This window comes from Rhinopithecus roxellana, chromosome 18 (genome assembly GCF_007565055.1).
Source record: "Rhinopithecus roxellana isolate Shanxi Qingling chromosome 18, ASM756505v1, whole genome shotgun sequence".
NCBI lineage: Eukaryota > Metazoa > Chordata > Mammalia > Primates > Cercopithecidae > Rhinopithecus > Rhinopithecus roxellana.
This window is the reverse complement of record NC_044566.1, coordinates 3,092,336-3,119,603: the sequence shown is the minus strand read 5'-3', so window position 1 is coordinate 3,119,603 and position 27,268 is coordinate 3,092,336. Positions and strand designations below refer to the sequence as shown.

Genomic DNA, 27,268 nt, shown 5'->3' with positions numbered 1-27,268 from the left:
ATCTTTAAAACGTCTACACACTAGGCATAGTGAAAATGGCATTAAATAAGATCTTACTGATAGAAATTTTTAAATAATTGGGCCACACCTTGGATTAAAATATAGCTCCATATTATCTTTTGAAAACAGGCTTGCCAATTTTATGAATAGCATTGAGGTGAAGAGAGATTACCAGCTCAGGGAAGACCATTTTTAAGTATTTATGAAGTAGCTATTTATTGTCTTAATTATACACCAATATTTTGTATTGAGTTTGCAATTATATGCTTTTCTTACCTATTCAGTTTTAAAACCAAGATTTTAAGCAAAACACAAAAGAAAATACTTCAAGATGTTGGCTTAATTTCTTTGGGTAGACTGTATATGTTTTAAAGGAATTAATGGTGTTTACTTAAAAGATATTAAAATTCAGTTACTTATTAATTTAGATTGATCTCACTACTGCTTTTTCAAATTAATGAGGTTAGGCTAATAGTGGGTTTTGTAAAACCTCCAGCTCTGCCGAGATTACATTGTATTCTATGGGCAAAGTTGGTTTGTCAAGTTTTAACCTGGCAATTGTATATCTGGGAGTCAAGAGAACTGTTCTTATCTCTTAGATTCCAAGTATGATTAATGGAGTATTGAAATTATTGCAGCATCCTGGGGGAAAATGTTATCAGTGATAAGATACAGACAAGTAACTTGCTTGGGGGTAAGAAAGTAATCTGGGGATTTCAGACCTATGTATGTCATAGCTACTTACAGACTTACCATGGAGGAGTGTGGTGGCTTTACTAAGACCCAGGCTGACCTGACAGAATAAATGAATGTTCTCGGCTTGAACAGCATGAATTCCAGAGATATTTATTAAGGAAAAAACACAAAACCTTGAGTATAAGATAAAGGGGGGAGTTTCTTGAAACTGTCATCTTTTTAAAATACTCAAGAAATTCCAATTTTCTTGTGTCTGTCTTAGCCACAAAAACAGGAATGAGATACTTCCTAGGTCATGACTTGTGGGAACACTAGCAGTGTGTCCTTTTCATTCTCTTTTAAAACATTGTGTGGCTTCAGAGGACATGCAGCTGGCTTGTTGGACATAGAAATCGTGAGAATAAACACAAAATATTTATGTGTTTAAAAAGCAGTAAAGTCAGATCAGTTTCTTTCAGAACCATTTGTGCAGCATTTAACTGAATACTTGAGCACGTTTGATTTTTAAAATAATGCTGCCAGGTGAGCCAGGCAGGTGGACTCATCCCTGACTTACAGATGATGGTAAAGCTGATTTTCAGAGCGTCCCAGGGATTGGCGCTGGAGCCAGCACCGGAATCTTCTGGCTCCAGGCTTAGGTTCTTTGCCCATCCATGCAGTGACTGAAAAGAGAGCATGGAAAGCAGGGTGCCCAGAGCTCCAGGTGCTTACCTGGAGTGCAGGTACTTGTTTTTGCAGTCGTTTGAAAATAGGGTTCCTAAATCTGTACCCTCTTATAGATTTATATCATTTTCTCGGGATCTTTCCTGATTCACTCATGAAAATATTTTTATTTATTTATTTTTTGAGATGGAGTCTTGCATTGTCGCCCAGGCTGGAGTGCAATGGCATGATCTCAGCTCACTGCAACCTCTGCCTCCTGGGTTCAAGTGATTCTCCTGTCTCACCCTCCTGAGTAGCTGAGATTACAGGCAAGTGCCACCACGCTGGGCTAATTTTTGTATTTTTAGTAGAGACGAGCTTTCACCATGTTGGCCAGGCTGGTCTTGAACTCCTGACCTCAGGTGATCCACCCACCTTGGCCTCCCAAAGTGCTGGGATTACAGGCGTGAGCCACCGCACCCAGCCCAGTCATGAAAATATTAATTGAGTACTTACCCTGTGCCATCTGTTTGAGGTGCTGGGGGAGGGAACTAGAGGGAATGCCAGTCACTGCCTCATGGGTTCCAGCATCTCCTGGAGGTGCTCTGTGTGCGGCTGTGCACGCCCTGGCAGGGGAACCGCAGGGGCTACAGGACCACTCAGAGAATGGGGACCTGGGATGTCCCCTGGCAGGGCACCTGTAAAACCCATTTTTTATAAAGAATTATATCTAACATATGTTTAAGAAAAAAAATAAAGTTTTTTCTTAATTGCCAGTGAGCAATTATCTCAAGGTGTAAACCTGAAGACTGTCTTGCATGCTTTTGTATTATTAACTATAATTCCTTTTTTTTTTTTTTTTTTTTTTTTTTTTTGAGACGGAGTGTTGCTCTGTCGCCCAGGCTGGAGTGTAGTGGCGAGATCTCCGCTCACTGCAAGCTCCGCCTCCCGGGTTCATGCCATTCTCCTGCCTCAGCCCCCCGAGTAGCTGGGACTACAGGTGCCTGCCACCACGCCCGGCTAATTTTTTGTATTTTTAGTAGAGACGGGGTTTCACCGTGTTAGCCAGGATGGTCTCGATCTCCTGACCTCGTGATCCGCCCGCCTCGGCCTCCCAAAGTGCTGGGGTTCCAGGCGTGAGCCACCGCGCCCGGCCTCTTAACTGTAGTTCTTAACTTCAGAGTATTTCATCTACGTTTTTCAAGTTTACTTTTATCACAGACCAAAAAAAAAAAAAAAATCATCACCTACCTTGTGGTGTTTCCTGCCTTTTCTGTGTCCTCTTTTTGTTCCACATTGCTGCCCCACACCCACATACATTATTAAGTTCTAGTTAATAACATCCTCAGCTGTCTAAGTACTTAAGCACTAATTGGCATTTTTCAACATTTCTGTTAATGTAGAACACGTCTTTCGAACCCTCAGGGTCCTTGCTTTGGAGCTAATGAAAATAAAGCAAAGTGTCTTTATAAGAAAAAAAATTAGGTCAGGAGCGTTGGCTCATGCCTGTGATACCAGCACTTTGGGAGGCTGAGGCTGGCGGATCACCTGAGGTCAGGAGTTGGAGACCAGCCTGGCCATGATGGTGAAATTTCATATCTACTAAAAATACAAAAATTAGCCAGGCATGATGGTGCACATCTGTAATCCCAGCTACTTGGGAGGCCAAGGCACAAGAATCGCTTGAACCTGGGAGGCAGGAGGTTACAATGAACCAAGATCATGCCGCTGCACTCCAGCCTGGGTGACAGAGTAAGACTCCATCTGAAAAACATAAATATATTTATTTATTTTTCTTATACAAACTCAGAAGAGAGCTAACCTCTTATTGATATTTTGCTATCAATTATTTATGTTCCTGTAATCATTCTTCTTCTCCCAAATCTTTAACTAAGTCATGACCTAGAACTGTGATAAATTTCATGGAACTTCAAAAAAAAAGACAGTTGTGCGCGTGAGCAGAGGTGTAATTTCATGTGCAGACTCTCAGCAATCCTAAGTGTGATCATTCCTGCGATGGCCGGAGCTCAAGTTGGAAGCATTCATTTATGCCGTGTCCATTTCTAGCTCTTTGAGGATAGTATTTTGTAAATATATATGTATATCTATGTTTTAATGGAGTAAGTAAAACCAAAACCAAAAGCCAACCAAAGTGTTGGCCTTGGTGACTGGGCAGTTTAGCCCCTGCCCTGGATTAGGGCTCTCTTGAGGGACATTCCTCATTTGGCTTCGCAACTCTTGGCAGGTCAGTACCAAGCCTCTAAAGTCTACATGGAGGCTGCCTCTTGATTGGTGTGTCCTGACATCCTTGGGATGTCACCAAGGCAGGAACTCCCAGAGAGCTCTGTGCAACTTATTTGAAGGATGATTTTGCTGCCACTGGGCTTTTTCTAGCTTTGTCATATTAGATAAAGGCCTCCTGCTGTGCCAACACCTAGCTTCAGTGGCTGATTTTAGCCCCTGATTGCTGCAGTGTGCAACATGCACAACCATCCATACCGTCCATAACTGCAGCAAGTGAGGTTCCAAACCTGTAGCGTAACACTTGTTTTCTGTACTGTTTTTCTCGTTTTAAAGATATTTTTAAAAATATATATTTGAGAAACAGAATGTTAGGTAATAGGTTTAGGTAGAGGCGTCTGTGATTTTGGTTTTAATGAGTGTTCATGTTGATAGGTTAAGCAAAGGAGAGAATGTTATTATCTTTTTTGGGAGCCAAAAAACTGGATAGATTTTATTTTTCTTTTAGAATTGGCAAAACTCAGGAGAATGGACTGAATTACCTTAATGCCTAAGTTTTCTATAAACTTATAGTGGAAGAAGACCAAAGAAGAACCTTTAAATAAGTTTTACTGGCAGTGGGATGTTTAGTAGTGGTTTCTTAGAGATTCCCCTGTGATCACATTTGTATCTACTTTATGCATGTTTCGTAGAATTTAATTTTTTCAGTATTTTCTATTTCCATACAGTTACTTTAAAAATTGAATTTGCTATTTTTTTCTGTATTGTCATTAGATTCAAATACTCTCCCAATTTATAAAATGGATGTGAAAATGCTTTCTAGAAAATATCCATCATTCTCATTATTTATAGGCTGACTGCATTTACCTGTAATGCAGTAGCCTCAATATTCAGGTTACTAGTTTTTATATTTAATTTTAATTAAATTTTGAATCTTAATAAAAAATATTTACCATAGAGTTTTTAGGCCATATCAAAGTGGTTTCTCTCACTCTGCCCACAGCATGTGTTCACTGGCCCTGAATATTTAATATTTTTATAGTAATGTATTACTACAATGAAAATTTAAGGAAAAGGCTTAATACTTTAAGGTCCACTAGGGAGTTTTAGGTCATTTGGGGGAAAATGTACGGTCCCAGAGCTCCCTCTAGTGGCCAGCAGCTGCAGCCCACGGAGGCTCCTCACCCAAGACTTGATTGAGGCCACTGGCTCTTCTCCTGGTCGTATCACCGGCTGGATCCACTGTCTGCCAGAGTTTGGGTTTTCTCCAGATCATTCGGTGTCTGAGTACTTCTTCAACAAGGGGATGCTTGGCTGAGATCTCATGGGTGTGTCTGAGGTGCCAGGGCCCACCGGGGAGGGTGTGAATGTGCCTGTTTCAGATTGAGGCAGCGCTCTCCAGTGTGCTGAGGGGTGCCAGGGCCCTGGGGTGCTGCTGTGTGGGTCGCAGGTGCCTGGAGGTGGATGAAGGGTGGGTGTCTATGGACGCCCCGGCCCTTCACATGGGCATTTGAATGTGTTGTTGATGGAGCCCAGAGCCAGGAAAATACAAGGGTTTCCAGTGAGCGCACTGTGTCCTGGTGTGGTTTGATGGGAAAACAGAATTAAGCTATTGATGAAAGACGTGCTGCCTGAGCGCAGATACGCATAGAATCTGACTGGGCAGGTTCACAAGCCTTTGGAAAAAGATCATCATCATATTTTTCTCCCTCTCCAACGTGGAAATCTGACTGCTTTGGGGGAGTGACTTAACATGGTTCTGCTTAACAATATTTGAAATGGAGTACTGCCTTGGAGTAAGAGTTAATGAGAGCGTTTAGGACTGTTTTTTTCTGAAGAAGATAAGAAACCTACTATTGAAGATAATAGTTGCCTCTGGAGGCCTTTGCTGCTGCTCACAGCTGAGCTGTGGGCTTCCGTGAGTGAGTCTCGACTTTCATCACGGACAAATGTCTGGAACTTTGCTAAGATGTAAGGACCTTTGGAAATTTTTAAGATTTTTTTTGGCTGCCAGTAATTCATCAGCACTCAGTTCTCCTAGAGTGTTTTTACTGGTTCGGGGACGTCAGATGGTTTGTTTGCTTTTGGATGGCTTTCGGGGAAGTTTTAAATTGTTTATAAGAAGACCACACTGAGGGCTCCCTGGAGTTATTCTTGTGTTGAGTGATAGTTCTTTAGAAAGCATTTTGTGAAGGACTCTCTTAAATTTTTTTTCTTTCAAGCTGATGTGCAAAGTGGATTTTCATGGATCAGAAAATGTCTATGGTTTTATTTCTTTGTGAATATGGATCTATCAGAAATATTCACCATGCATCTCCTTGGTAACCATCGCCTTCTAGCTTTGGATGACATGTGACTTGAGTGTTCAGCTCTGTCAGTCAACTTCATAGTGAATGTTAAAATTCATATTAGAATACTTGAGCCTAGAGTTGTGCCAGAATTCATCATGGCCTTAGATAATGTTTCAACATCAGGATTTGTCCAACAGAAATCTCTCCTTGAGCATGGACTCCTGGAGACAGTTCTGCGTTCACTGCTGTAGCTGCAGGCAGGCATTTGCTGAACACAAGGTGGACCTTCTCCATCACATGGACCTTGTCGTGAGGGCTTCGGATTTTCCACTCAAGAATCCTGGGGCCAGAAGTCCAGTATAAAAGTTACAGTCCAGGCTTGGCCATATGGAAGAAGGCATTTTCACTTCTAGTTTATCCCAGTCCTCAGACCCTAGCCACTGTTCTTTTGGCCAGGAGGCTCCAGCACTGAGTTCTCTCCCATTCTTCACACAAACTTGCTCATCTCCATCATCGGCAGCCTTGGGAGTACTCAGAACAACGCTAATGATGGTCAGAAGGAGGACAGTGGAGGCCCATGAAATGAGGAACTTGCCCAAATAACCCCACATGCTTTTGAAGAGGACGAGTCCAGAAGTCTCCTAGAAATAGGACAGCTCTCATGGTATCTGAAGGTCATGGATTTTGAAAGATCAAAATTCAAAAGATCAAAATTTTGAATTTTGATCTTTTCCTGGGCTAAAAGTCGTGCCCGATAGCAAACGTCGCAAGCCAAGTCGGGGCCCGCAAGCCGTTCTGGTTTTCGCTTTTGATACAGAATTCAATAAATTACAAAAGATATAAACACTTTATTATAAAACAGGCTTTGTGTTAGACAGTTTTGCCCAACGTAGGCCAGTGTAAGTTTTCTGAGCGTTTAGATGGCAGGCTGCACAATGTTAGTAAGGTGTATTAATGTGTTTTTTTTTTTTTTTTTTTTTTTTTTTTTTTTTTGAGACAGTCTCGCTCATGTCTCCCGGCTGGAGGAGTGCCGGATTACGCAGTCCGGTCACGCCATTTCCGCTCATCCAAGTCTGGATACGCGCCGCACCTGCTAGTTTTTTTTTTTTTTTTGTAGAGCGGGTTCACCATGTTAGCAGATGGTTCGATCTCCTTCGTGATCCGCCCTTTGGGCTGGATTCAGCTTGAGCCACCGCTCCGCCTATGTGTTTTTGACTAAAATCTTTCTATGTAGTGCTCATCCTGTATTCCAGCACTTTAGGAGTAAAAGGCGGGCAGATCACGTGAGGTTAGGAGTTCAAGACCAGCCTGGCCAACACGGCAAAACCCCGTCTCTACTAAAAATGCAAACATTAGTGGGGCATGGTGGCACAGTACTGTAATAGAGCTGCTGGGGAGGCTGAGGTTGCAGTGAGTCAAGATAGTACCACTGCAATCCAGCCTCAGTGACAGAGTGAGATCCTATATATACTATATATAATATATAGTATGCATAATATATAGTGTACATAATACATAGTATAATATATAATATATGTAACATATATTACATATTATATATATATATTTTTTGAGACAGGATCTCAACTTACAATGGTCTTATTGGGACGTACCAGCATCGTAAGCTGAGGTGCATCTGTATGCGCTGCTCAAGCTCTTGCGTATACCCACATAGTTGATGGAGGGCCACTGCACACATTTCCTGATATTCACTGTCTCAAGCTAGACGTCTGGGCTGGAGGGAGAAGTAAGAGTTTCGGGAAGAAGATACGGATTTGCAGTCACACTTTTTATGTGTGATTGGTTTAATCTTTGCTGCTTTAATGTTAAATATTTAGATGCAAGAAATAACAGTAATGATAACGCTGCTAAGTGCAACAATCCACATTGTTAAATTTCATTCACATACTTCTAATGAACACATATACATCTTTTTAAGAGTTCTGCTGTGTGTCTCATAGAGCAAAGGAGAGTGCGCACTCACGCCTTCCTCTTAGGGAAAGCAGACCTCTAGGGGACCTCCTTGCATCCTGTCCCCCCTCGCACTGCGGTGGCAGTATTCCTGCCCTCATGTCAAGCCTCATGGCGTTGGGGGAGCTCCCAACGGGGCCTCGCCACTGAGTTTTCCATGACCCCGCGGCACCGACCGCAGCCTTCCCACCCCTTTCCCAGCGGCGGCATCCAGGAAATGGTCCTGCAGATGTCTCTTCTGATGGTGGTTGGGCTCAAGGAATTGGCCTTGTGGAATTTCTGAAAGAGTTCCGCAGTCACCCGCCGACTGTGACCCATCCTTGCCATCATTTCCTTTTCACTGGATACTTGGTGAGCTCTGGCTTCGAATGTGAGGGCTTTGATTCGCTGAATGATTTGCAGTCTTGCTCGTAAATGAAAATCTCGAGGCACTCGATGACAGAAAGCAGCAGCAGAGCCAGCGTGGTCCCGAACGCAGCTTGCCCTGCGCCTCTCAGCCACTGCTGCGGACTCCGGCCAGTCTGTAATGGTGCCCAGAATGCTTAGACTGCAAAGGTGCTGGGGGCCGTGTCCTGCCCGGTAACCTTTGACTACCTCTTAAAGTTTTTAAGACTCATGTGTGGAATCCTGCCTCATGCTGAGCGTCATGTAATGCAATTGGCTAGTTCAGCATCCCATGACATTGTATTGAATTCAAACACCATGAACGAATAAAACAATTTCATTGCCTGTGAAGAAATTACAGGGTCGAGGTGGAGAAGGAATTGCAGTCTCCCTGGCGAGCATTGCTTGTTTCCCGTGATTGCACCCAGCACATGGAGGCTACCATACCCAGTGCACTCAGTGCTTAGTACCAGACCCGGTATCCACACTCAGTCCGTGCGTAGGGAAAGCCCCAGAGTGCTGGCAGTATCTCTGTGTGTGCTTCAGTCCAGTGTAAAGATCCATGATCCTAATATTTCAGATTGGAAAAATCCATTAAAATTTTGATTTAAAGATACGGATTCCATGTCGGCCTCTGAAACAGACGTCATAGGGCCTTTGACAGTAAGAATTTTGATGACTGCTTATTCTAGGTATATTTTGTGTTAAACTCAGTTTTTGTTGTTGGTAATTATATTTTCCTCCCACATTTAGAAACTTCATGCTATTTCAACTTCAGCTGTCCTGGGTACTTGATTTGTATTTGAATTTCTGACTTAGCTGTGACGAAAGCTTATTTGAGTGTTTGATTTCCTGAATCATGAACTTGTTTCTACAAGCCTTGGAAGAGGAAGGGAAAGAATTGGGTATTATAAAATGACTTTCTCTCCACGCATTTTAAGGACTTTTAAAAAGTATATGTTTGCTTTAGGTAATGCATTAAGCAAGAATTTTAAGTAGCTCCATGCCTGAAACCCTATTTCATGCCTCATTTAGAATACCTAATTTTGGTGCCAAGATTATTCTCCATGTTGTATTCTTTCATCTTTGTAGACAATGGCACTTTGTTCTCCCTCCACAAATTCTGAATTTCATCATTTGAGGACACAGCAGTAATCATCTCCAGTTTTGGTATAGAATTTTCCACTTCTGATCAGTGCCCTACATCGCACTGATATTCAGCAATGAGAGCACAAAGTTCAGCTGCATGAAAACTTTCTGTGTAGTATTTTTCAAGTTTCTTGTTTGTTTCTTCCACTTTGAATAGTCATTGCTGTGACAGACCATGGTTGTGGTTTTCATTTTGGCCTGACATGAAGTCTGTGGCCGCCACGGAGTTTTGGACCTTGCCCTGAGCACACCATGGGAAACAGATGATCGAGGGCCCTGTTGCTCCCTGACTCTAACTGCTCGCATTCTACCTAAAGCTCCAGTGGAAGGGGGGTCACGGTGGCCGTGGTGGTAGCATTGCTAGTTGCAGCTGCAAAGTCTGGCTTGGACACTGCTAGCTCCAATAACCTTTGCACAACATGTCCAGCTCTTTGCTCTTCTTATAATCCTGGTGGAAGTGTGCTAAAAGCTTGGAGGAATAATTTGGCCCCATACTGCATGCTGGTCGCCAGCTAACTGTATAGCTGTTTAAGTGCTTATCCTGTCTGTTTGCTCTGCTCTGGTTCCCATAATAACCTTGGACAGGGTACAGAGTGTTAGATTATTCATGTGCACTTTTATCTGGACAAAAGATTAAGAACATTAAAAAAATATGTGGGGAATGGCAAGAACCATGTCCATGGAGGAGTCACTTCCTTCTTAGCTCCTTCATTTCAAAGCTCTGGGGATACACAGATTGCTTAAGCTTTCTGGTGACATTTGGGAAAGAATGTGTTCTTGCGGTAAAAGCAAGGCCTGGGAATTTGGGTTTCTGTGTTCTGTTCCCAGCAGCATGAAGGGTCACCCAGTGACATATGACAAGTCAGTTAAGCGTCGGAATCTTAATTTCCCTATCTGTGAAATGGACATAAAAGGGTGGGTACCTTGGGCTAACATTAAGTTGGTGAATTGTTTGATGTTCTGCTGGGAACCGGCTTGCTCTAGTGACCCAGAAAAAACAGGGACTGTGGTGGAGGCTGACCTCATTTCTATTTCTGGCTGTAGTGCTGACTCAGTGAGAAACTTGTAGAAATCAGTTCATCTGGCTCTGGTCCTCAGTGCATTCCATGCTTAAATTGAGAATTATAAAATCTTATCGTCGCTGGTCTCATGGCGATACTGCCAATATTCATTAAGTTCTAAAAATACTCCACCAAATGTATTAGAAAGCTTCTACATGGACATGCCCTTCTCACGTCCTTCCTGTCTGATACCGGGTGATTCGGGGCTACACAACTCGGGATTTATTTATTTATTTTAGCCGCTGTTTGGAGTTCCGTCCTATTCTGGTTTGAGCAGGCTTTTCCTACATCCAAAAACCGGGTCCCCCAGATTGGTGACCTTGTACGCCGTAACTCCTTACAGCAGGACTTTCTGCCGTTGTGTCCCGGGGCCGTCACTGCAGGGTGTATTTAAGGAGCTCTTCATTTGAACAAGTCCTGGTCTGGGAATGTTTTTCTTTGCTCACTGTAACAGGCCCCAGGGAGAAGGAGCCAGCCTTCCCTGTCAAACCCTGGGCTCAGGGCCCTCGTGGGGCCACGTCTGCTCTTCTGGCCGATTCCCCAGATGCTGCTGGCCTGAGGGGCAGTGCCACACTATGAGTCCTGAGGTTCTTTAATCCGCTCACTCTTTGATTCGGTTCTCTAGGGTTTGGAACAATCTATCCCATATTTATCCACATACTGTGGCTAGACTCCTGACGTATCCTTTCAGTGAGCACACAGCTCTGTGCAGGCGTGGCGGTGAGTCCCAGGTTCGTAACCTCCTCTCTGCGTTTGTAAAAATGGAGCAGGCAGTTAATTCACCAGTAAGTGCCAGGACTGGCTGAGTGGTTTGGAAAGAAGGACGACTTTGGGTGTTTATGTTATGTGACATAGAGCTTGTCAGTTGATTTTTACTTTCAACGAATGCAACTTTGAGAAAGGCACTGAACACTAAGTAATCCTGCCTATGATCTCCAAAGTGCCTTCCTTCTGTTTTTAAATCAGCTAACAATCGTCACTGAATCTACCCAATTCCTATGGTAAGACTGCATTAAAGTCCATGTACTGTAAATAGGTTTTCTTGATTTCTTATCATGGTTATGGGTTTGTTGTTGTTGTTGTTGTTGTTGTTTTGAGACAGAGTGTGACTCTGTCTCCCTGGCTGGAGTACAGTGGCACGATCTTGGCTCACTGCAACCTCTGCCTCCCAGGTTCAAGTGGTTCTCCAGCCTCAGTCTCCTGAGTAACTGAGATTACAGGCATGTGCCACTACACCCAACTAATTTTTGCATTTTTTAGTAGAGACAGGGTTTTTCCATGTTGACCAGGCTGGTCTTGAACTCCTGACATCTGGTGATCCGCCTGCCTCGATCTCCCAAAGTGCTGGGATTACAGGCGTGAGCCACCGCACCCAGCCCAAAAAACACTCTTGAAAGACATTCTCATTAAAGCCCACCATCCCCCCATGATGGCCCAGGGGAGGCTCAGCATCTTGCGTGAGGTTCACACTGCGGACTCTGCCCACCCTTGTATCCTAATGCTCTCTAAAGAGGAAGACGTCTTGGAGGATCCATCACAAAATCTCAGCACTGAGACTGTAGCTAACAGGAGGGTTCCAATGATTGAGTGAAATTATAACCAGTTCAGTAAAAAATGCCTCACTATTTATTATTTTATTTACCCAAGAAATTATTTGGCATTTAGTATATAGAAAGGATTGTGCCAGGAATGAGATAGAAATTATTTTCTGTCCTCAAGAGTTTGAAACACAGTAAAGCAGAGCCGCCTGAAGTAGTCGTTGCTGTCTGTTTCCAGACACTCACCGTGGACTTGCGCAAGGCTGGATGATACTTAGATTTATTATGGGAAGTGGCTCATAGGATTATGGAGGCTGAGGAGTTCCATGATCTGCCACCTGCAAACTTGGAAACTCGGGGACTTCTGAAGTGTAACTCGGTCCAAGGCCAGCGGCTGGAGAGCCCAAGGGGCTAGTGGTACAAGTCCCTGAATCCGAAGGCCAGAGAACCCAGAGTTCTGATGTCCAAGGGCCGGAGGAGATGGGTGTCCCATCTCCAGAAGAGAGAGAATTGGCCTCTCTTCTACCTTTTTGTTCTATCCGGGACCCAGCTAACAATGGCACCTGCTCACCTTGGGTGAGGGCACGTCTTCCTTACTGTCCATTGTTTCAAATGCCAATCTCTTCCAGAAACACACCCTCAAAAACACACCCAGAAGTCATGCTTTACCAGCTATCTGGGTATCCTGTGACCCAGTCAACTTGGCACTGAAAATTAGCCATCACAGACCAGGCATGGTAGCCCATGCCTGTGATCCCAGCACTTTTGGAGGCTGAGGAGGGTGGATCACCTGACATCAGAAGTTTGAGACCAGCCTGGCCAACATGGTGAAACCCTGCCTCTACTAAAAATACAAAAATTAGCCGGCGTGGTGGCACACACCTGTAATCCTAGCTACCCAGGAGGCTGAGGCAGGAGAATCCCTTGAACTCGGGCAGTGGACGTTGCAGTGAGCAGAGATCGTGCCACTGCATTCCAGCCTGGGCAACAAGTGAGACTACATCTCAAAAAAAAAAAAAAAAAAAAAAAAAAAAGGCCATCACAGTTGGTCAGTGATTCCTTCCTCTGTTTCTTTACTGCTGCCTTTTGCCTGACTTATGTTCCTCTTCTATAGGGCGAAAGAGGCCTCCCAGGGTTACAAGGTGTCATTGGGTTTCCTGGAATGCAAGGACCTGAGGGGCCGCAGGGACCACCAGGACAAAAGGTAAGCAGGGCTGTGGGATTGGGGGTGGGTGGATGTAAGATTGCCTGCATTCTTGAGATAACGGTGATCAATGACAATGGCATTTCTATTCTGTTCCAGGGTGATACTGGAGAACCAGGACTACCTGGAACAAAAGGGACAAGAGTGAGTACAGTTGCCACTCACAATCGATGATTCCACGCGTGGGACAGGCCCGCTCCCAGAGTCGGGCACCTTTCCCCTCCTTTCTCCGAGCCCTCGTCCTCCGTCTCCTCTCCCAGCTCACACAGCACGGGCAGGCAGGTGCGAGGCAGGCAGTGTGGAGCAGTCCATGATTCCCTGAGCCCCAGGCCTTCCCACGGGGCCTGTGAACAGGCTGAGCTCCTTAGTCCTTGGTTCTGCAAACTTGTTTTCCCCCATTTTTTCTTCTTCAGGAATCTCTTCTGGGCATATTTTAATTTGGGGGAAGGTGCGATTGATGATGTGTCCACAGTCATTAGACAGAGATGACTTCGTTTAATGGAAAAGTCGTGGTATTTTCAGAGCCAGCCTTGCTCTTCCTCCTCTCTACCTCTTGGTAAAGGTGAAATGGGAGCAGAGTTATTTTGTGCATGGGCAGCCTTATGTTTGAAGGGATCAGCAGTCAGCTTTTTAAAAACTTATTTTTTTTTATTTCAATAGTTTTTTTTGGTACAGGTGGTTTTTGATTGCATGGATGTTATTTCGTGGTGGTTTCTGAGGTTTTAGTGCACCTGTCATCCAAGCAGTGTACACTCTACCTGTTACGTAGTTTTTTATCCCTCACCCCCTTCCAGCCTTCCCCTCACCTGAGTCTGGAAGTCCATTGTATTACTCTTATGCCTTTACATCCTTGTAGCTTAGCTGCCACTTATCATACAGTGTTTGGTTTCCCATTCCTGGGTTACTTCACTTAGAGTAATGGCCTCTAGCTCCATTCAAGTTGCTGCAAAAGACATCATTTTGTTCCTTGTTGTGGCTGAGTAGTGTTCCATGGTACGTGGATTCTACCTTTTCACTATCCACTCATTGGGTGGTAGGTACTTAGGCTGGTTCCACATCTTTGCAGTTGCGAATGGCAGTAGTGTGCTTTGGGTGTAGCATTGCTCCGTAAGCCTGGGCGATCTGCCCTGGCCTGTGCCCTCCACTGCCTCTTGTGCAGAGTGCACCGTCTGCTTTGTATGTGTGTGTTCCAGACACCAAAAACGAGGGCACAACTCCATTACCCAGGTGGATGCAGTAGGAGGAAGTGAGGCTTCCGGCTTTTCACTGACATGCTTTTACTTCCGCCCTCACAGGGACCCCCGGGAGCATCTGGCTACCCTGGAAACCCAGGACTTCCCGTATGTATAGAAAATGCACTCTACTTCTTTTAGGAAATATTTTTCCGTCAGGTGATTTTCTGTTTGGGTTACATTTTCACTTTCTTAATTGCAGGGTATTCCTGGCCAAGACGGCCCACCAGGCCCCCCAGGTATTCCAGGATGCAATGGCACAAAGGTAAATCCAGAACCGAGACCCTCCTTTTCGTGTGTATTTATGTAATTTTGCACATTAAGGAGTCAGGTAGTGTGACTCTGTTAATAGAGTTTTATTTGCCACAATTGGAAAGTTACTTGTCTTAAAATTTGCTTTATTTGGTAAGGAAATACAGTTTTCCCATATTTAGTGTATCAGAAAGATGTAATTGTTCCTTTCTTTTTTGTAGACTTTTATACTAAAATTTCATTTAAGCATGAAAGTTATTACCGGTAATCATTTACCACATCGCGTAAGAAAATGCCATTCTGGGCCTTTGTCCCTATTAATGATACTATCAAGTCTATTTCTTCTTTCATAAAGTGGTACCCAGCAGCAGAGCTTGTGACAAACTGTTTTTAGGAAATGATTTTAACCAACAAGTGAAGGGTAGGGCAGAGTAACTAACTCATGCGGTGTCAGGGCTGATGTGTCTGCCACACACACTGTGTATGAATGACGCTCTGCTGTCTTCCCAGGGAGAGAGAGGGCCGCTCGGGCCTCCTGGCTTGCCTGGTTTCGCTGGAAATCCCGTGAGTAGAGTTTATTTAGGGCAGAACCTCTTTCTTTTAGTTACAACTTCTCTCTTCTCATTCCATTTCCTTTTCTTTCTTTCTTTGCTTATGTTTTAATAACTTATATTTTACATATAATATTATATAATAACAATTTTAATGCTAATGGCATTTTGAGAAAAACAAAACTAACACCAAAACTTTCCTTTTAGGGACCACCAGGGTTACCAGGAATGAAGGTACATTTTATTTTGTTTTGCTTTATTGGATTCATTACAGGGAATCTGTTTAAAACAAGTGCCATTTTCTTTAAACCACTTTGGCTGATCGATTGCTTCTGAACACATTTCCCTAAACTCTGTTACGTTGAAAGACTGTATAAGTAATACACAAACTCAGATTTTAGACTCTAATGTTCAGACACTTAAGTGTCTTAATGGGGAGTGAGCAGTGGAAGGAGGCCTGGTGTGGTGGCGAAGACTCACTTCGCCCAAACCGGGGAGGGCAGATGGGAGAATGGAGCTCCCTGGGTGCCTCTCAGACTTGCCAGGAGGGAACCTGGGACAGCTTTTCCCAGGCGAGGTGTTGCTGTCTTGGGGCTCGGCTGCTGGCATCAGCCCGACCTCCGAAGGTGCAGTCCTGTAATGTGTGGGCTGTGCTTGGGCACAGGGTGGGGACCTCGGGTATCTGGGGGTTGGGAGCAGTCCTGTCCAAGGGAGGCTTGTAGGTCTCAGCAGTTGCAGTAGAGATAACCGCTTACCTGGATGAGGCTGGGAGTCCCTGTGCGCCTGTGATTCAGAACACGTAGGAAATAGATCCTCATAATAGCCCTGTGTGTTAGCGTGCTCCAGAGACACAGAACCAGTGGCCTATGTGTGTGTAGCCAGAGAGAGGAGAAACGGCCTCTAAAGCATTGGTACTCATGACTGTGGGGGCCGGCAAGCTCAAAACCTGCAGGGTGAGTGGGCAGGCTGGACACCAGGGAAGGGGTGGAGTTGTAGTCTTGAGTCCGAAGGCGGTGTGTGGGCAGAATTCCTTCTTCCTCCAGGGAGGTCAGTCTTTTATCCTGTAAGGCCTTCAACTGATGGGATGAGGCCCACCAGCATTATGGAGGGCCATTTGCCTTATTCAGAGTCTACTGATTTAAGTGTCAATCTCATTTTAAAAATCCCTTCACAGAAACATCTGGACTGGTGTTTAACCCAATAATGTGGCCTGGCCAAGCTGACAGATAAAATTTACCATTACACCCTGCTCTTATAAAAGTATTCGTCCTAGGCCTTTTCTCAAAAGAGAATTCTTGTTTTGTGAGAAGAGCCCGTGGTCACACAGTAGTCTTTTAACTAGAGACAGGGGCCCTTGTCTAGAGTTGGGGATGGTCCTGTGCACGGTGTTGCAGACCCCTTTGTTTAGCTGTCTCTACATTCAGTCCTGGCTGTGGCTAAGTTGACCATGCAGTGGTTAAAGCTGGTTACTAGGATGGCAATCATGATGGGAGGATGCCAGGCTGTTGATTTCCAGTGTAGACAGGGTCTAAATCCCAGACTTAGGCTAGTCCTATAACAGTAATATATGCCAACTACTCAATGAGTTTTCAGTTTCTTTATGTGAATGTCAATATTTGCAACTTTCTATTTTCTTTGTTCATCCTCTAGGGTGATCCAGGTGAGATACTTGGCCATGTGCCCGGGATGCTGTTGAAAGGTGAAAGAGGATTTCCCGGACTCCCAGGGAATCCAGTAAGCATTTGCTGAATCATTATGAACATGTGCCACCTCACCCTCCCAGTTTGCATCTGAACTCATTTCTTTCTCATGCATTCTAGGGTCCACCAGGATTGCCAGGACTTCAAGGTCCTGTTGGGCCTCCAGGATTTACCGGACCACCGGTAAGTTTTGGGGACTGTCTCTCCAAGGCAATCATTTAAAGAACAACTATATTGAGGTGTGAAAATAACTAATAATTTAGTAAAAACTTTACACAGCTGTGGTCGCTCTTAATATGGACATGGCAGAATCAGCTTCCCTCTTATTAAACGTTTGGCTGGCAGCCTGGTACTCATATACCCAGAGCTGTGGGAAAGGGGTGATGATAGCACCATAAACTGATATCCTGAAACAAATAATGCAGCCATGGTTGTGGCGGCTGGCTGGGTACCACCGATAGTCACAGCCTGTGGGAGTGAGTTCAAAGATGGACAGGCAGGCTCTGCCCCAGGTGACTTCACCGTGGAGCAGGGGAGACGGATTGGTATTGATATAGTCACACCTGAGGGTCCTCCCCCTGCTAGGAGTGGGGAGGGAGGGGAAGCCCAGGAAAAATATTTCACAAATAAATTATGTTGACCAGAGAATCTTAAGATAACATCAGCCTAAAGAAGGGCTTCAAGCTCCCTATAGTTGTGAAACCTATTTAATTAAAATGCTCTCTCTCCTAGGGTCCTCCAGGTCCTCCCGGCCCTCCAGGTGAAAAGGTAAAGGTTTTCTTCATTTTTTATTCTTTGGCATTAGTATAAGGCTATCATGAAATTGCTATAGCTCATTCTTCTCATTCTTTCAGTCTCTGTAAAAAAATGTTGGAAAATTAACACTATCTTTATCTAACTATACCTTTAAGTATCTATCATTTATCTATCATTTATTATCTACTGATTATCTATCAATATATTGATCTTTTCTTTCATTCGTCCCTTAGTCAATACTTTGGAATCACTGATATTTCCCTTAGTTTTCTAACGCAAGAGTTTAAAAACTGTAAATTTAAAAAAATGTCTTTAGAATTTTTGGTCAGTCATACTTTAAAAACTTTTTTCATAGACATTGAATACAGCATGATTGTTCCTTTCTGGAAAATTTTATGAGAGTTATGGGACAAAGCTATTGCCTGAAATCTACCATCTTACTGCGTTTTGTGTGAGGTTTGTAGAATGACTTTGAACAAAGTAGACAAATCTAATAATGAAAGCCTAATTTTTAATCCACAGGGACAAATGGGCTTAAGTTTTCAAGGACCCAAAGGTGACAAGGTGAGTGCACATTGTTCTGGAGTGCTTTCATGTTGAAAACCACAGTTCTCACCTGACAGTTACCCACCTTTGGATCAACGTTTGGACTCATAAGTATAGTTACTCTTCTCTGCATGTTCTTGCGTTTGGTAGTGTTTTCCTTAAAATGACAGCATTGTTGAATTTATTCTAGCTTATTCAATACACTGGAATTTATGGAAGTGCTCTGTGGTCTGACAAGCAGAGAACAACGAGGCTAACTCTAATTATCTGTGCAAAGAGTTCAATCAAACTCTTCTTCGTCAGTGATGAGGTCAGACCTAGGATTTATAAGAGTCAAATTTAGGAGTTGACCATTAGATGCATAACCGTGTAAGCCCTGCAGAGTGGAAGTCCACCACCAGGAAATTAGGACTAGCACAGTTGGCAGTGGCCCCTCACCACCGGCCTCTCTTCTCAGAGGTGGGCGGGTGGTCCAGGGCCAAGTGGGTGTGAGGGGAGATGCAGTGTGGAGCTGGGAGGGCGCAGACCACAGCAGGTGGCTTCATCCTGCAGAGAGGAGGCAAGTGGTGGGTCCCTGATCCTCTCCAAGAGTTTCCCTGGATCAGACCAATGAAGCAGGCCCTGGCTGAGAAGGGATGCCTGCCATTGTGATAGCCAGCCTGTGGAAGGCCAGATTCTCCTCTGACATCCAAGCTGGTGGAGGCAGTTACAACCAGAGCACCCAATGCAGTGGGGCCTGGATGAATCTGGATGTGCAGGCGGCCTCTGCTTGCCACCCTAGATTTTGGCCCAGTCTTTTCATAAACTTTGCAATATAGTGACTCTGAAATGTATGTGGTTGTAATTTTCAGGTGTACCCAGCAGTTAGGATGCCTGAGGAAGGAGACTCTTGATGGTTGTCTTATTTTGGAGTTACCTAAAATGCCTTCTTTCTTCTCAGCCTCTATTAGGCAGTTTGTATTCCTTTCCTCCGTGCCATCAGAAGCCAATACACACTACACAGGTGCACGCAAGTCCAGAGGTGTCTTTCAGGTGTTCAGATTCCATGGTTATTCCTGAGCCAGTGATTGCCCATAGAAGAAGTGAAATTCTCCTCCTGGGTTTAGATTCTTCTTCTTATTGAAATTTGATTTTCTGCAGAGGCAAAGGATGAGTAGAATAGAATAGAGTATAATTACATTTTAAAAATAGGTGTTTTATTTTAGGCTTTTACCTCTCTCTGCAATTTTTCATCTCTGCATAATTGTTTCCATGCCTAATTAATTTTACATTTTTGTGTCGACAGGGTGACCAAGGGGTCAGTGGGCCTCCGGGAGTACCAGGACAAGCCCAAGTTCAAGAAAAAGGAGATTTTGCCACCAAGGGAGAAAAGGTGTGAATAGGCTTCATCCAGTGAATACTGATTTTCTAATTTTGGACAAATTCCAAAGGACAAAGAGAAAATGGGTCAAAATTCAGTTTTTCCAGCTACCTTCAATCCTGGTCTGGAAAACAGGTGTATAGACTGTTTGTTCCGTAAAATGCGGGCACCTCTGAGAGCAGAGGCAGCTGGAACTGGGTTGGTCCAAGCCTGATCCGAGGCTCACCCTGCTGGATCAGGGCCTCTTAAATGTGCCCCAAGTTAGGGATGGCTTGGTGAGCAGGAGGGAGTCGGGCTGGGGGGCAGGGGGAGGACAGGGCCAGTCACCATGGGTCAAGCATGATAAACCCTGCCCGGCTTACATTTCTACCAGTCAATGCCAAGTGAGTGCTGGAGATCAACGGGAATTTCTTTGTTAATATATCAGAAAAGGTTTTTTTCTTTTCTTTTTTTCTTTTTTTCTGCTGTGTGTTTCATGCAGCATATAACAATTGATACAGCTGTTTGATAGTACTGATCTGTCTCTCCAACTCTTTCAGGGCCAAAAAGGTGAACCTGGATTTCAGGTAAGTCCTCAATTTCTGTCTATCATTTTTAGGTCAAAGACCATAAAGTACAGATTTAAGTTACAAGCTTATTTCACCTGAAGTTTAATATTTATCTAACTTAATATTTTGCTTAAATAGACAAATGAATCTCTTTGCCTTTTTGTTCATTTAAGGGAATGCCAGGGGTCGGAGAGAAAGGTGAACCCGGAAAACCAGGACCCAGAGTAAGTGCTTTCCAAAGTCCTTTTATCATGAAACAATTCTCCTTTCATGCTGAAAATCGCAGATTCACAGAAACATAAGAATGGAAAAGGCTTGTAGGGACTTCTAGTTTATCCCTTTCATGCCCCAAAGGGCTTTGCCGAGACTCTCCTGAGCTCTGTCATTTGCAAGGCCTCCCAGGCAGGCGAGGTCCTTCCCTGTTTAAGGATCCAGCACTGAAGGTGCCACCGCCGGCTGTGGAAAGAGGCTTCTGAAGAGCCCTGGGCTGTCCCTGAAACCTTCGGTCCTGCTCTATCTAAGAGCAGCGGGTTGGTTGGACTTTGCCACCCAGAACACCAGACGGTGTTTGCACAGCCGCAAGCCTGAGAGGCTGAGTTGCTTCTCACTTTAGGGATGGTGGTGACGTGAGACCCACCCCACTGCCAGTCCCCTGTAATGGTTCTGGTTTCTACCTGGAAGCAACATGCAGAAACCTGCATTAAATGAAGCATTTGTATAAGCTTGCAAATACTCAGCTGCCAGTAGGCAAACTTCTCTGATGTTAGCTTTGCTACCAAGATACAGTCATGTTTTAGAAGACTTGTAGCTCATCGGACCCTGCTCTTTAAAAATAGAGTTCTCTTCTATGGTAACTGTTTCATAATTATTCATCATATACCATATTACTTATTGTGGTATTGTCAACTTACATAGAGCGCTCATTTACCTTGCTTGGGTTTCATAGGAGAGACAACATATTAAGCTATCTGAATCAGAGGTTTAGTGCTTTATCCGTTATTATTATTATTATTATTATGTTTATTTTTGAGACAGAGTCTCACTCTGTTGCCCAGGCTGGAGTGCAATGGTGTGATTCTCAGCTCACTGCAACCTCTGCCTCCTGTGTTCAAGTGATTCTCCTCCCTCAGCCTCCCGAGTAGCTGGGACTACAGGCGCCCGCCACCACACCCAGCTAATTTTTGTATTTTTAGTAGAGACGGGGTTTCACCATCTTGGCCAGGCTGGTCTCGATCTCCTGACCTCAGATGATCCACCCTCCTTGGCCTCCCAAAGCGCTGGGATTACAGGCGTGAGCCACCACACCCAGCCTATTATTTATTAAATACTAACGTTTACATCTTTATTCTACAGGGAAAACCTGGAAAAGATGGTGACAAAGGGGAAAAAGGGAGTCCCGTAAGTATTTCTCTGTGATTTTTACAAGCAGGCTCACTGTTTCCGCCACTGACCTCTGACGGTTACTACTTCTCTCTTTGGTTTCAGGGTTTTCCTGGTGAACCCGGGTACCCAGGACTCGTAGGCCGCCAGGGCCCGCAGGTAAACGCTAGCACTATTGTGAGCCTTTATCTTCACTTTCCACTTCAACCCAGAGGTCTGTTTATTCTTTCCTAGAACTAAGGACTCTGTACTCAAGGGAAAAAAATCATTTATGCTTCTTCTGGGTAAAAACACAATTTAGTGGTTTCCTTTGTGTTCATGATTTTTTTTCAAAATAAAAATACATGAAATGTACCACTCATTCAATTTTTTATGTCTTTTTTCGGTAGTAGATTATTTTTTCCCTGATCATAAAACAATAGAAAATACAGAAAGGTATCATGAGGAAAAGAAAGCTTACCTAATTTTTTCTATTACCTGTTCAGAAATGGCCAGAGTTCACCTTGTTCCTATGTGCATACACAAGCAGACAGCTTTTAAAGGTGATAGTGAACAATACCTCTTGCTTTTTCACGTCATGATAGAAGGAGGATATATTTCGTGGCCGTCAATGTAGTTATGATATGAACATCCAAGCCTTTTGTTGCGTGGTATTTAGGCCATTTTATGCTCACAAGTATTTTTGCTCATTTGGTCATTTCTCTGTCAAATTCCTAAAAGCATAATATTGGTGTCCACATTCAGACACTTGTTTTGAAATTTTTGCCACATGCAACCAAATTGCCCCAGAAAGTCCTTCTGCCAGACCAGGGCCCTTTTAGTTGGGGAACTAACTTAAAAAAAAAAAAAAAATCTGAAAAATGTTTGTCAGTCTGACAGGCAGAAAAAAAAACCTCATTATTGCTTTATTTTTCTCTCTTAATATGAGACTAGGTAATGTAAATCTTTACTAATATAAGAAATAATTTTGGAATATTCATCACCAATGGCGAGTGGAAAGCTGTGGGGAGGGCCTCAATAGCCCACAGTTAATTTCTTAAAGCCAGGGACAAAAGGAAGAAACCCTTGGCTGTAATTTTTTGAGGAAGTAAAATCCTGTAAATTGTAAACGGTAGATATATTTAGAATACAGTGGCTAAGATGTTTACGTCCTGTAGCTATTTCTAAAATTCTTCTGGTATTCATATAAGAAAAATCAAAACATTCCATTCTTGTTTACTGCCTGAATTTAAAAGGAAAAATATATACATTCATGGTATAATGTATGTATCTTTGGACTGTTTAAGTCATTATGATGTTTATATTAAAATATTTAACATGAAAGGGTTACTTTCTTTTGAGCTTTTCATCTCCTATGGATGAGATTAAACCTTGAAGTGATCAGAATTTATCCACTAATGTTTTCAGTTAATATTAGATTTTACATGATGACCTCCAATGCAAATTTGAGAAAATCTTCACCTAAAAACATCATATAAAATGATTTCCTTAAGAAAATATATTTGGAAATCATGCTTTTATATTATTTTATTTCATTTCTCTTTTTAAAATGGAAAAACCTTGGTTGCCAATTCCACTCATCAATGATTCTGTTTTCTGAGGAAGTGTGTAATCGACGGGACCAGTATCTGGGCTTTTTGTGAGGAGAATAATTAGCCCCCAACTTACGCCTTGCAGAAATCTTTGTTTTCATCTATCATGCGTATGCAAAGCAAAATGAAGTCTATTCATTTTTGTTGTAATCGTCACAGAATGAGAGATACTACAGAGAGAAAAATAGTTTTAATGTACTGTAGGCACACTTTGTTTTACCAGAAGAAATGTTTAATCTGCTGTCTGCAAGACAATCTTATAAGAATATGCAAGAAAAGTTATTTTTTCTTTTGTAGGGAGAAAAGGGTGAAGCAGGTCCTCCTGGCCCACCAGGAATTGTGAGTAAGAGTACTGTCCCTGGGTCTGTGAGAGCACTGGGGGAAGGAAGGAGAGGAGATGCAGGGCACAGCTGTCTCTAGAATTGCATTTGTTATGTAAAGTGGTTCATGCTACTTGAAATGATTTTCTAATTTGTGTTGTATGGAGTTTAGTATTTATTATTTTTATTATATTTTGACATTTTCTGCACATCTTTAAATCACTAAAACCTTTTCATGGATTTTGCACATGGATGAGAATATTAGCAACATATTTGACTCCTTTTTTTTGAAATGGAGTCTTGCTTTGTCGTCCAGGCGGGAGTGCAGTGGTATGACTTTGGCTCACTGCAACCTCTGTCTCCTGGGTTCAAGTGATTCTCCCACCTCAGCCTCCCGTGTAGCTGGGATTATAGGCACCCGCCACCATGCCCAGCTAATTTTTGTATTTTTAGTAGAGACAGAGCCTGACTGTGTTGGCCAGGCTGGTCTCAAACTCCTGACCTCAGGTGATCCACTCATCTTGGCCTCCGAAAGTTCTGGGATTACAGGTGTGAGCCACTGTGCCTGGACTTGACACCTTTTTTTAAAAAACATGGTCCATTGAGGAAAATTTTTGTAAGAGAAACAGTTCGTCTACCATTTAACATCCTGGCAAAACAATTTTTATTTTTGCAAATAACATTTTACTGCTGGTCAACATGCATATTTTGCATACTTGTCAGTGATGCGTGTGACATTTAAAAATGGGTGTTCTCATGTTTGCAAGTATCTTCATGGTGATCATTTATTTTCAGTGTCCTATCAGAGACTTGTGCTCTAATTTCTTTAGCCATTTTGCCCCCAGTCTTTTTTGAAATAATGAAAATGTTACCGTTCTCTCCTTTGCTGCCTTCCTTGCAGTGCCACAGGTAATGCGTTCACACAGCCCATTTTATCTATAGATTTACATTGAAGGGTTTTACTTTGATTTTTTTACTGACAAAAATTGTATATATTTATGGTATACATCATGATGTTTTATATATGTAACTTGTGGGATGACTAAGTCAAGTTATTTAACATTAGCACATTTTAATAATATCTATTAATTGATACAAAGGAATTATATTTTAAAGGTAATATGCAAAAGTTGACTTTGCCACTTGTCTTGAATTTCATTAATTTGGAATCAGGGTCAGCGAATTTTCTCCTTTTTAATGAGCCAAAAGTGCCTCTTCTTGTCTTGCGACCTTAAGGAAGTGCCTACTTCTGGTCATCAGAAAAAAAAAAAAGTCAGAAAAACTCTTCCAGTAAGAAAATTTGTGTGTCCCTATTACATACAGCCTAAGGAAGTTGAAGAGTGTTCCTCTCATAATACCCTGTAAAGTAAAACATTCCATCTATGGCTCGTATGTACAATTAGAAATTATAAACCTAAGCCTCAAATTGATGTTACTCCAACTTTACCTCACTGGAGTGATACAAAAGCTGCTGCCAGGCAAACTATTACAAAAAGAAGCAGAACCGCCTGCCTGGCAGGGTCCTTTGCAGGGATGGTTACGGCATGTTTGTTCCATATGTTTTTGTTGTTGTTATTATTTGTTTGTTTGAGACAGAGTCTCGCTGTGTCGCCCAGGCTGGAGTGCGGTGGCGCCATCTCGGCTCACTGCAAGCTCTGCCTCCTGGGTTCCCGCCATTCTCCTGCCTCAGCCTCCCGAGTAGCTGGGACTACAGGCATGTGCCACCATGCCCGGCTAATTTTTGTATTTTTAGTAGAGTCGAGTTTTCAACATATTGGCCAGGCTCGTCTCGAACTCCTGACCTTGTGATCCATCTGCCTCAGCCTCCCAAAGTGCTGGGATTACAGGCATGAGCCACCGCGCCTGACCTGTCCCATATGTTTTAGAGGTCTATCCTCTTCCTCCTTGTCTACTACCATTGCTGCTACTTCACTTTCATATCTCTTGAAATAATAACAACTATGTACATTTCTTCACTTGTATTGCTTTCCTCTCTAGGACTAGCCACCCCCATGCACGGGATGACCGCCTTTTCCTTCTTGATTCAGGTTATAGGCACAGGGCCTTTGGGAGAAAAAGGAGAGCGGGGCTACCCTGGAACTCCAGGGCCAAGAGGAGAGCCAGGCCCGAAAGGTAGCTTTCGTGCCTTTTTCCCCCTCCTCCTCCTCCTCCTCCTCTGCCCCTCCTCCTCCTCATTTCTTCCTCCTCCCCTTCCTCCTCCCCTTCCTTCTCTTCCTCCCCCTCCTTTTCTTCCTCCCCCTCCTTCTCTTCCTCCCCTCCTTCTCTTCCTCCCCTCCTTCTCTTCCTCCCCTCCTTCTCTTCCTCCTCACCTCCATTCTTCCTCCTCCTTCACTTCCTCCCCTCCTTCTCTTCCTCCTCACCTCCATTCTTCCTCCTCCTTCACTTCCTCCTCCCCTCCCTTCCTCCTCCTCCTCCTTTTTCTCCTCTTCCTCCTCCTCCTTCTTCTTCTGTCTCTCTCCCCCTGCTTTCTATTTCTTCCTCTCTTTTCTTCTAGTTTTGACCTGTGTTCATCCATATTTTGGAAGCATCTGCAGCCTTGTAGGACTGTCTGTGACCAGGTCTCCTCCAAGTTCCTGGTTCACTGTCACAGCAGGGTTCAGAAGCCCTTCACTGTAACTTTGAGAGCAATGCATTTCCAGAGTGGGGGCTCGGGTGGTCTCCCGCTCTGTTTTCTATGTTCCCTTTGGCCATGGACACTTATCAATGCACCAAGCGAGACTTTCAGCAGAGAAATAAAAAGTATACAAATGGGTGAACTGTTCTGTTTGATCCAACACTCTCTTTCTCTTTTAAGGTTTCCCAGGACTACCAGGCCAACCCGGACCTCCAGGTGAGACTCCTCAGCTGCTTTGTTATAGCATACTTGCACACCTTCTGTGCTGTGTATATTCCGAATATATAATTTATCGTGAATGTTAGATATCTGCACACAATCGGTAGCAATCTGATTCCATCTTTTCTAGTGTTGAAGCAGATAGACAAGGGCTCGCAGCCTTTATGCTTTTTGCTTTGTTTTCGACGTTTACATTCTTTTTGTTTTTATCCTCGTTTATTGTTTTACATTTTATCCCTTTCCAGCTGGTCTAAGTTCTTGCGGAGACCCCTTTTTTCTTTTTTTAGGAACAGACGACACCCCACCCAGCCCGTGCCTGGCTCAGGGCAGGGACTTTGTCCACTCCCACTTTCTCTCTTTTCTGTAAAAACTCTAAATCTACCCTTAAAAGCATCCCTTTTGTCTCTTCTTAACTCTTGGATTCTCGGGAATGTGTGACTTCATGTTTCCTTGCAGAAGCCTTATTTACCGTCTACAACCTTTTATCTAACCCTTGGTGTCTCTTAACCCAGACGCTTGATAAAAAGCCATTGAAGTTGCTCTGGCTGGAGGAGTTACCCATGTCCCCCTTCCAAAGTCGCTGTGCTCCTTTCTGTCCAGCCCTGCCCTGGGCTCACCTGTGGCCTTGACCGTTGCCTCCACCCACCCCCAGCTCCCTGACTGTCTTCCTCACTCTGAGGGTCTGAGTTGGCCTCATGCCCAGGTAGTTCCTTCATTTTCCTCTCCACTAGACATGCCACCCCTCCTCCTTCACCACTCAGGAAGGGCACACAGTATTTGGCGGAAGCCCACAGGGCCGCCCATCAGGGCCCTTGGCTGCTTTGGGCACGTTGTGCTTGTGGCTTTTCTCCCCAGTGGCAGGCTGGATGTCTCAGACTCTGCACCCCTTCAGTCAGCCCTCTTCCCTCTCCTCTCCATGCTGTTCTTCACTCACGCCAAGTCTTCTTGCGTCCCGTTTGCCTCGATTGTCCTTTTCCTCACACTCCTCATCACAGCCTGA

The 27,268-nt window shown here is 43.8% G+C and overlaps 1 protein-coding gene across 1 annotated transcript in view; it reads left to right on the top strand.

The window, feature by feature from the left end:
• The window catches only part of COL4A1 (collagen type IV alpha 1 chain), a 155,281-nt gene that overhangs the window by 77,714 nt on the left and 50,299 nt on the right, over positions 1-27,268 (top strand). Inside the window, exons 3-20 of the mRNA XM_010384745.2 lie at positions 13,088-13,177; positions 13,277-13,321; positions 14,473-14,517; positions 14,612-14,674; positions 15,172-15,225; positions 15,420-15,446; positions 16,863-16,946; positions 17,033-17,095; positions 17,645-17,680; positions 18,191-18,232; positions 19,500-19,586; positions 20,114-20,140; positions 20,296-20,346; positions 21,476-21,520; positions 21,608-21,661; positions 23,392-23,433; positions 25,463-25,547; positions 26,230-26,265. Of these exons, the coding sequence (XP_010383047.2) occupies positions 13,088-13,177; positions 13,277-13,321; positions 14,473-14,517; positions 14,612-14,674; positions 15,172-15,225; positions 15,420-15,446; positions 16,863-16,946; positions 17,033-17,095; positions 17,645-17,680; positions 18,191-18,232; positions 19,500-19,586; positions 20,114-20,140; positions 20,296-20,346; positions 21,476-21,520; positions 21,608-21,661; positions 23,392-23,433; positions 25,463-25,547; positions 26,230-26,265 (976 nt within the window). The remainder of the gene's footprint in view (positions 1-13,087; positions 13,178-13,276; positions 13,322-14,472; positions 14,518-14,611; positions 14,675-15,171; positions 15,226-15,419; positions 15,447-16,862; positions 16,947-17,032; positions 17,096-17,644; positions 17,681-18,190; positions 18,233-19,499; positions 19,587-20,113; positions 20,141-20,295; positions 20,347-21,475; positions 21,521-21,607; positions 21,662-23,391; positions 23,434-25,462; positions 25,548-26,229; positions 26,266-27,268) is intronic.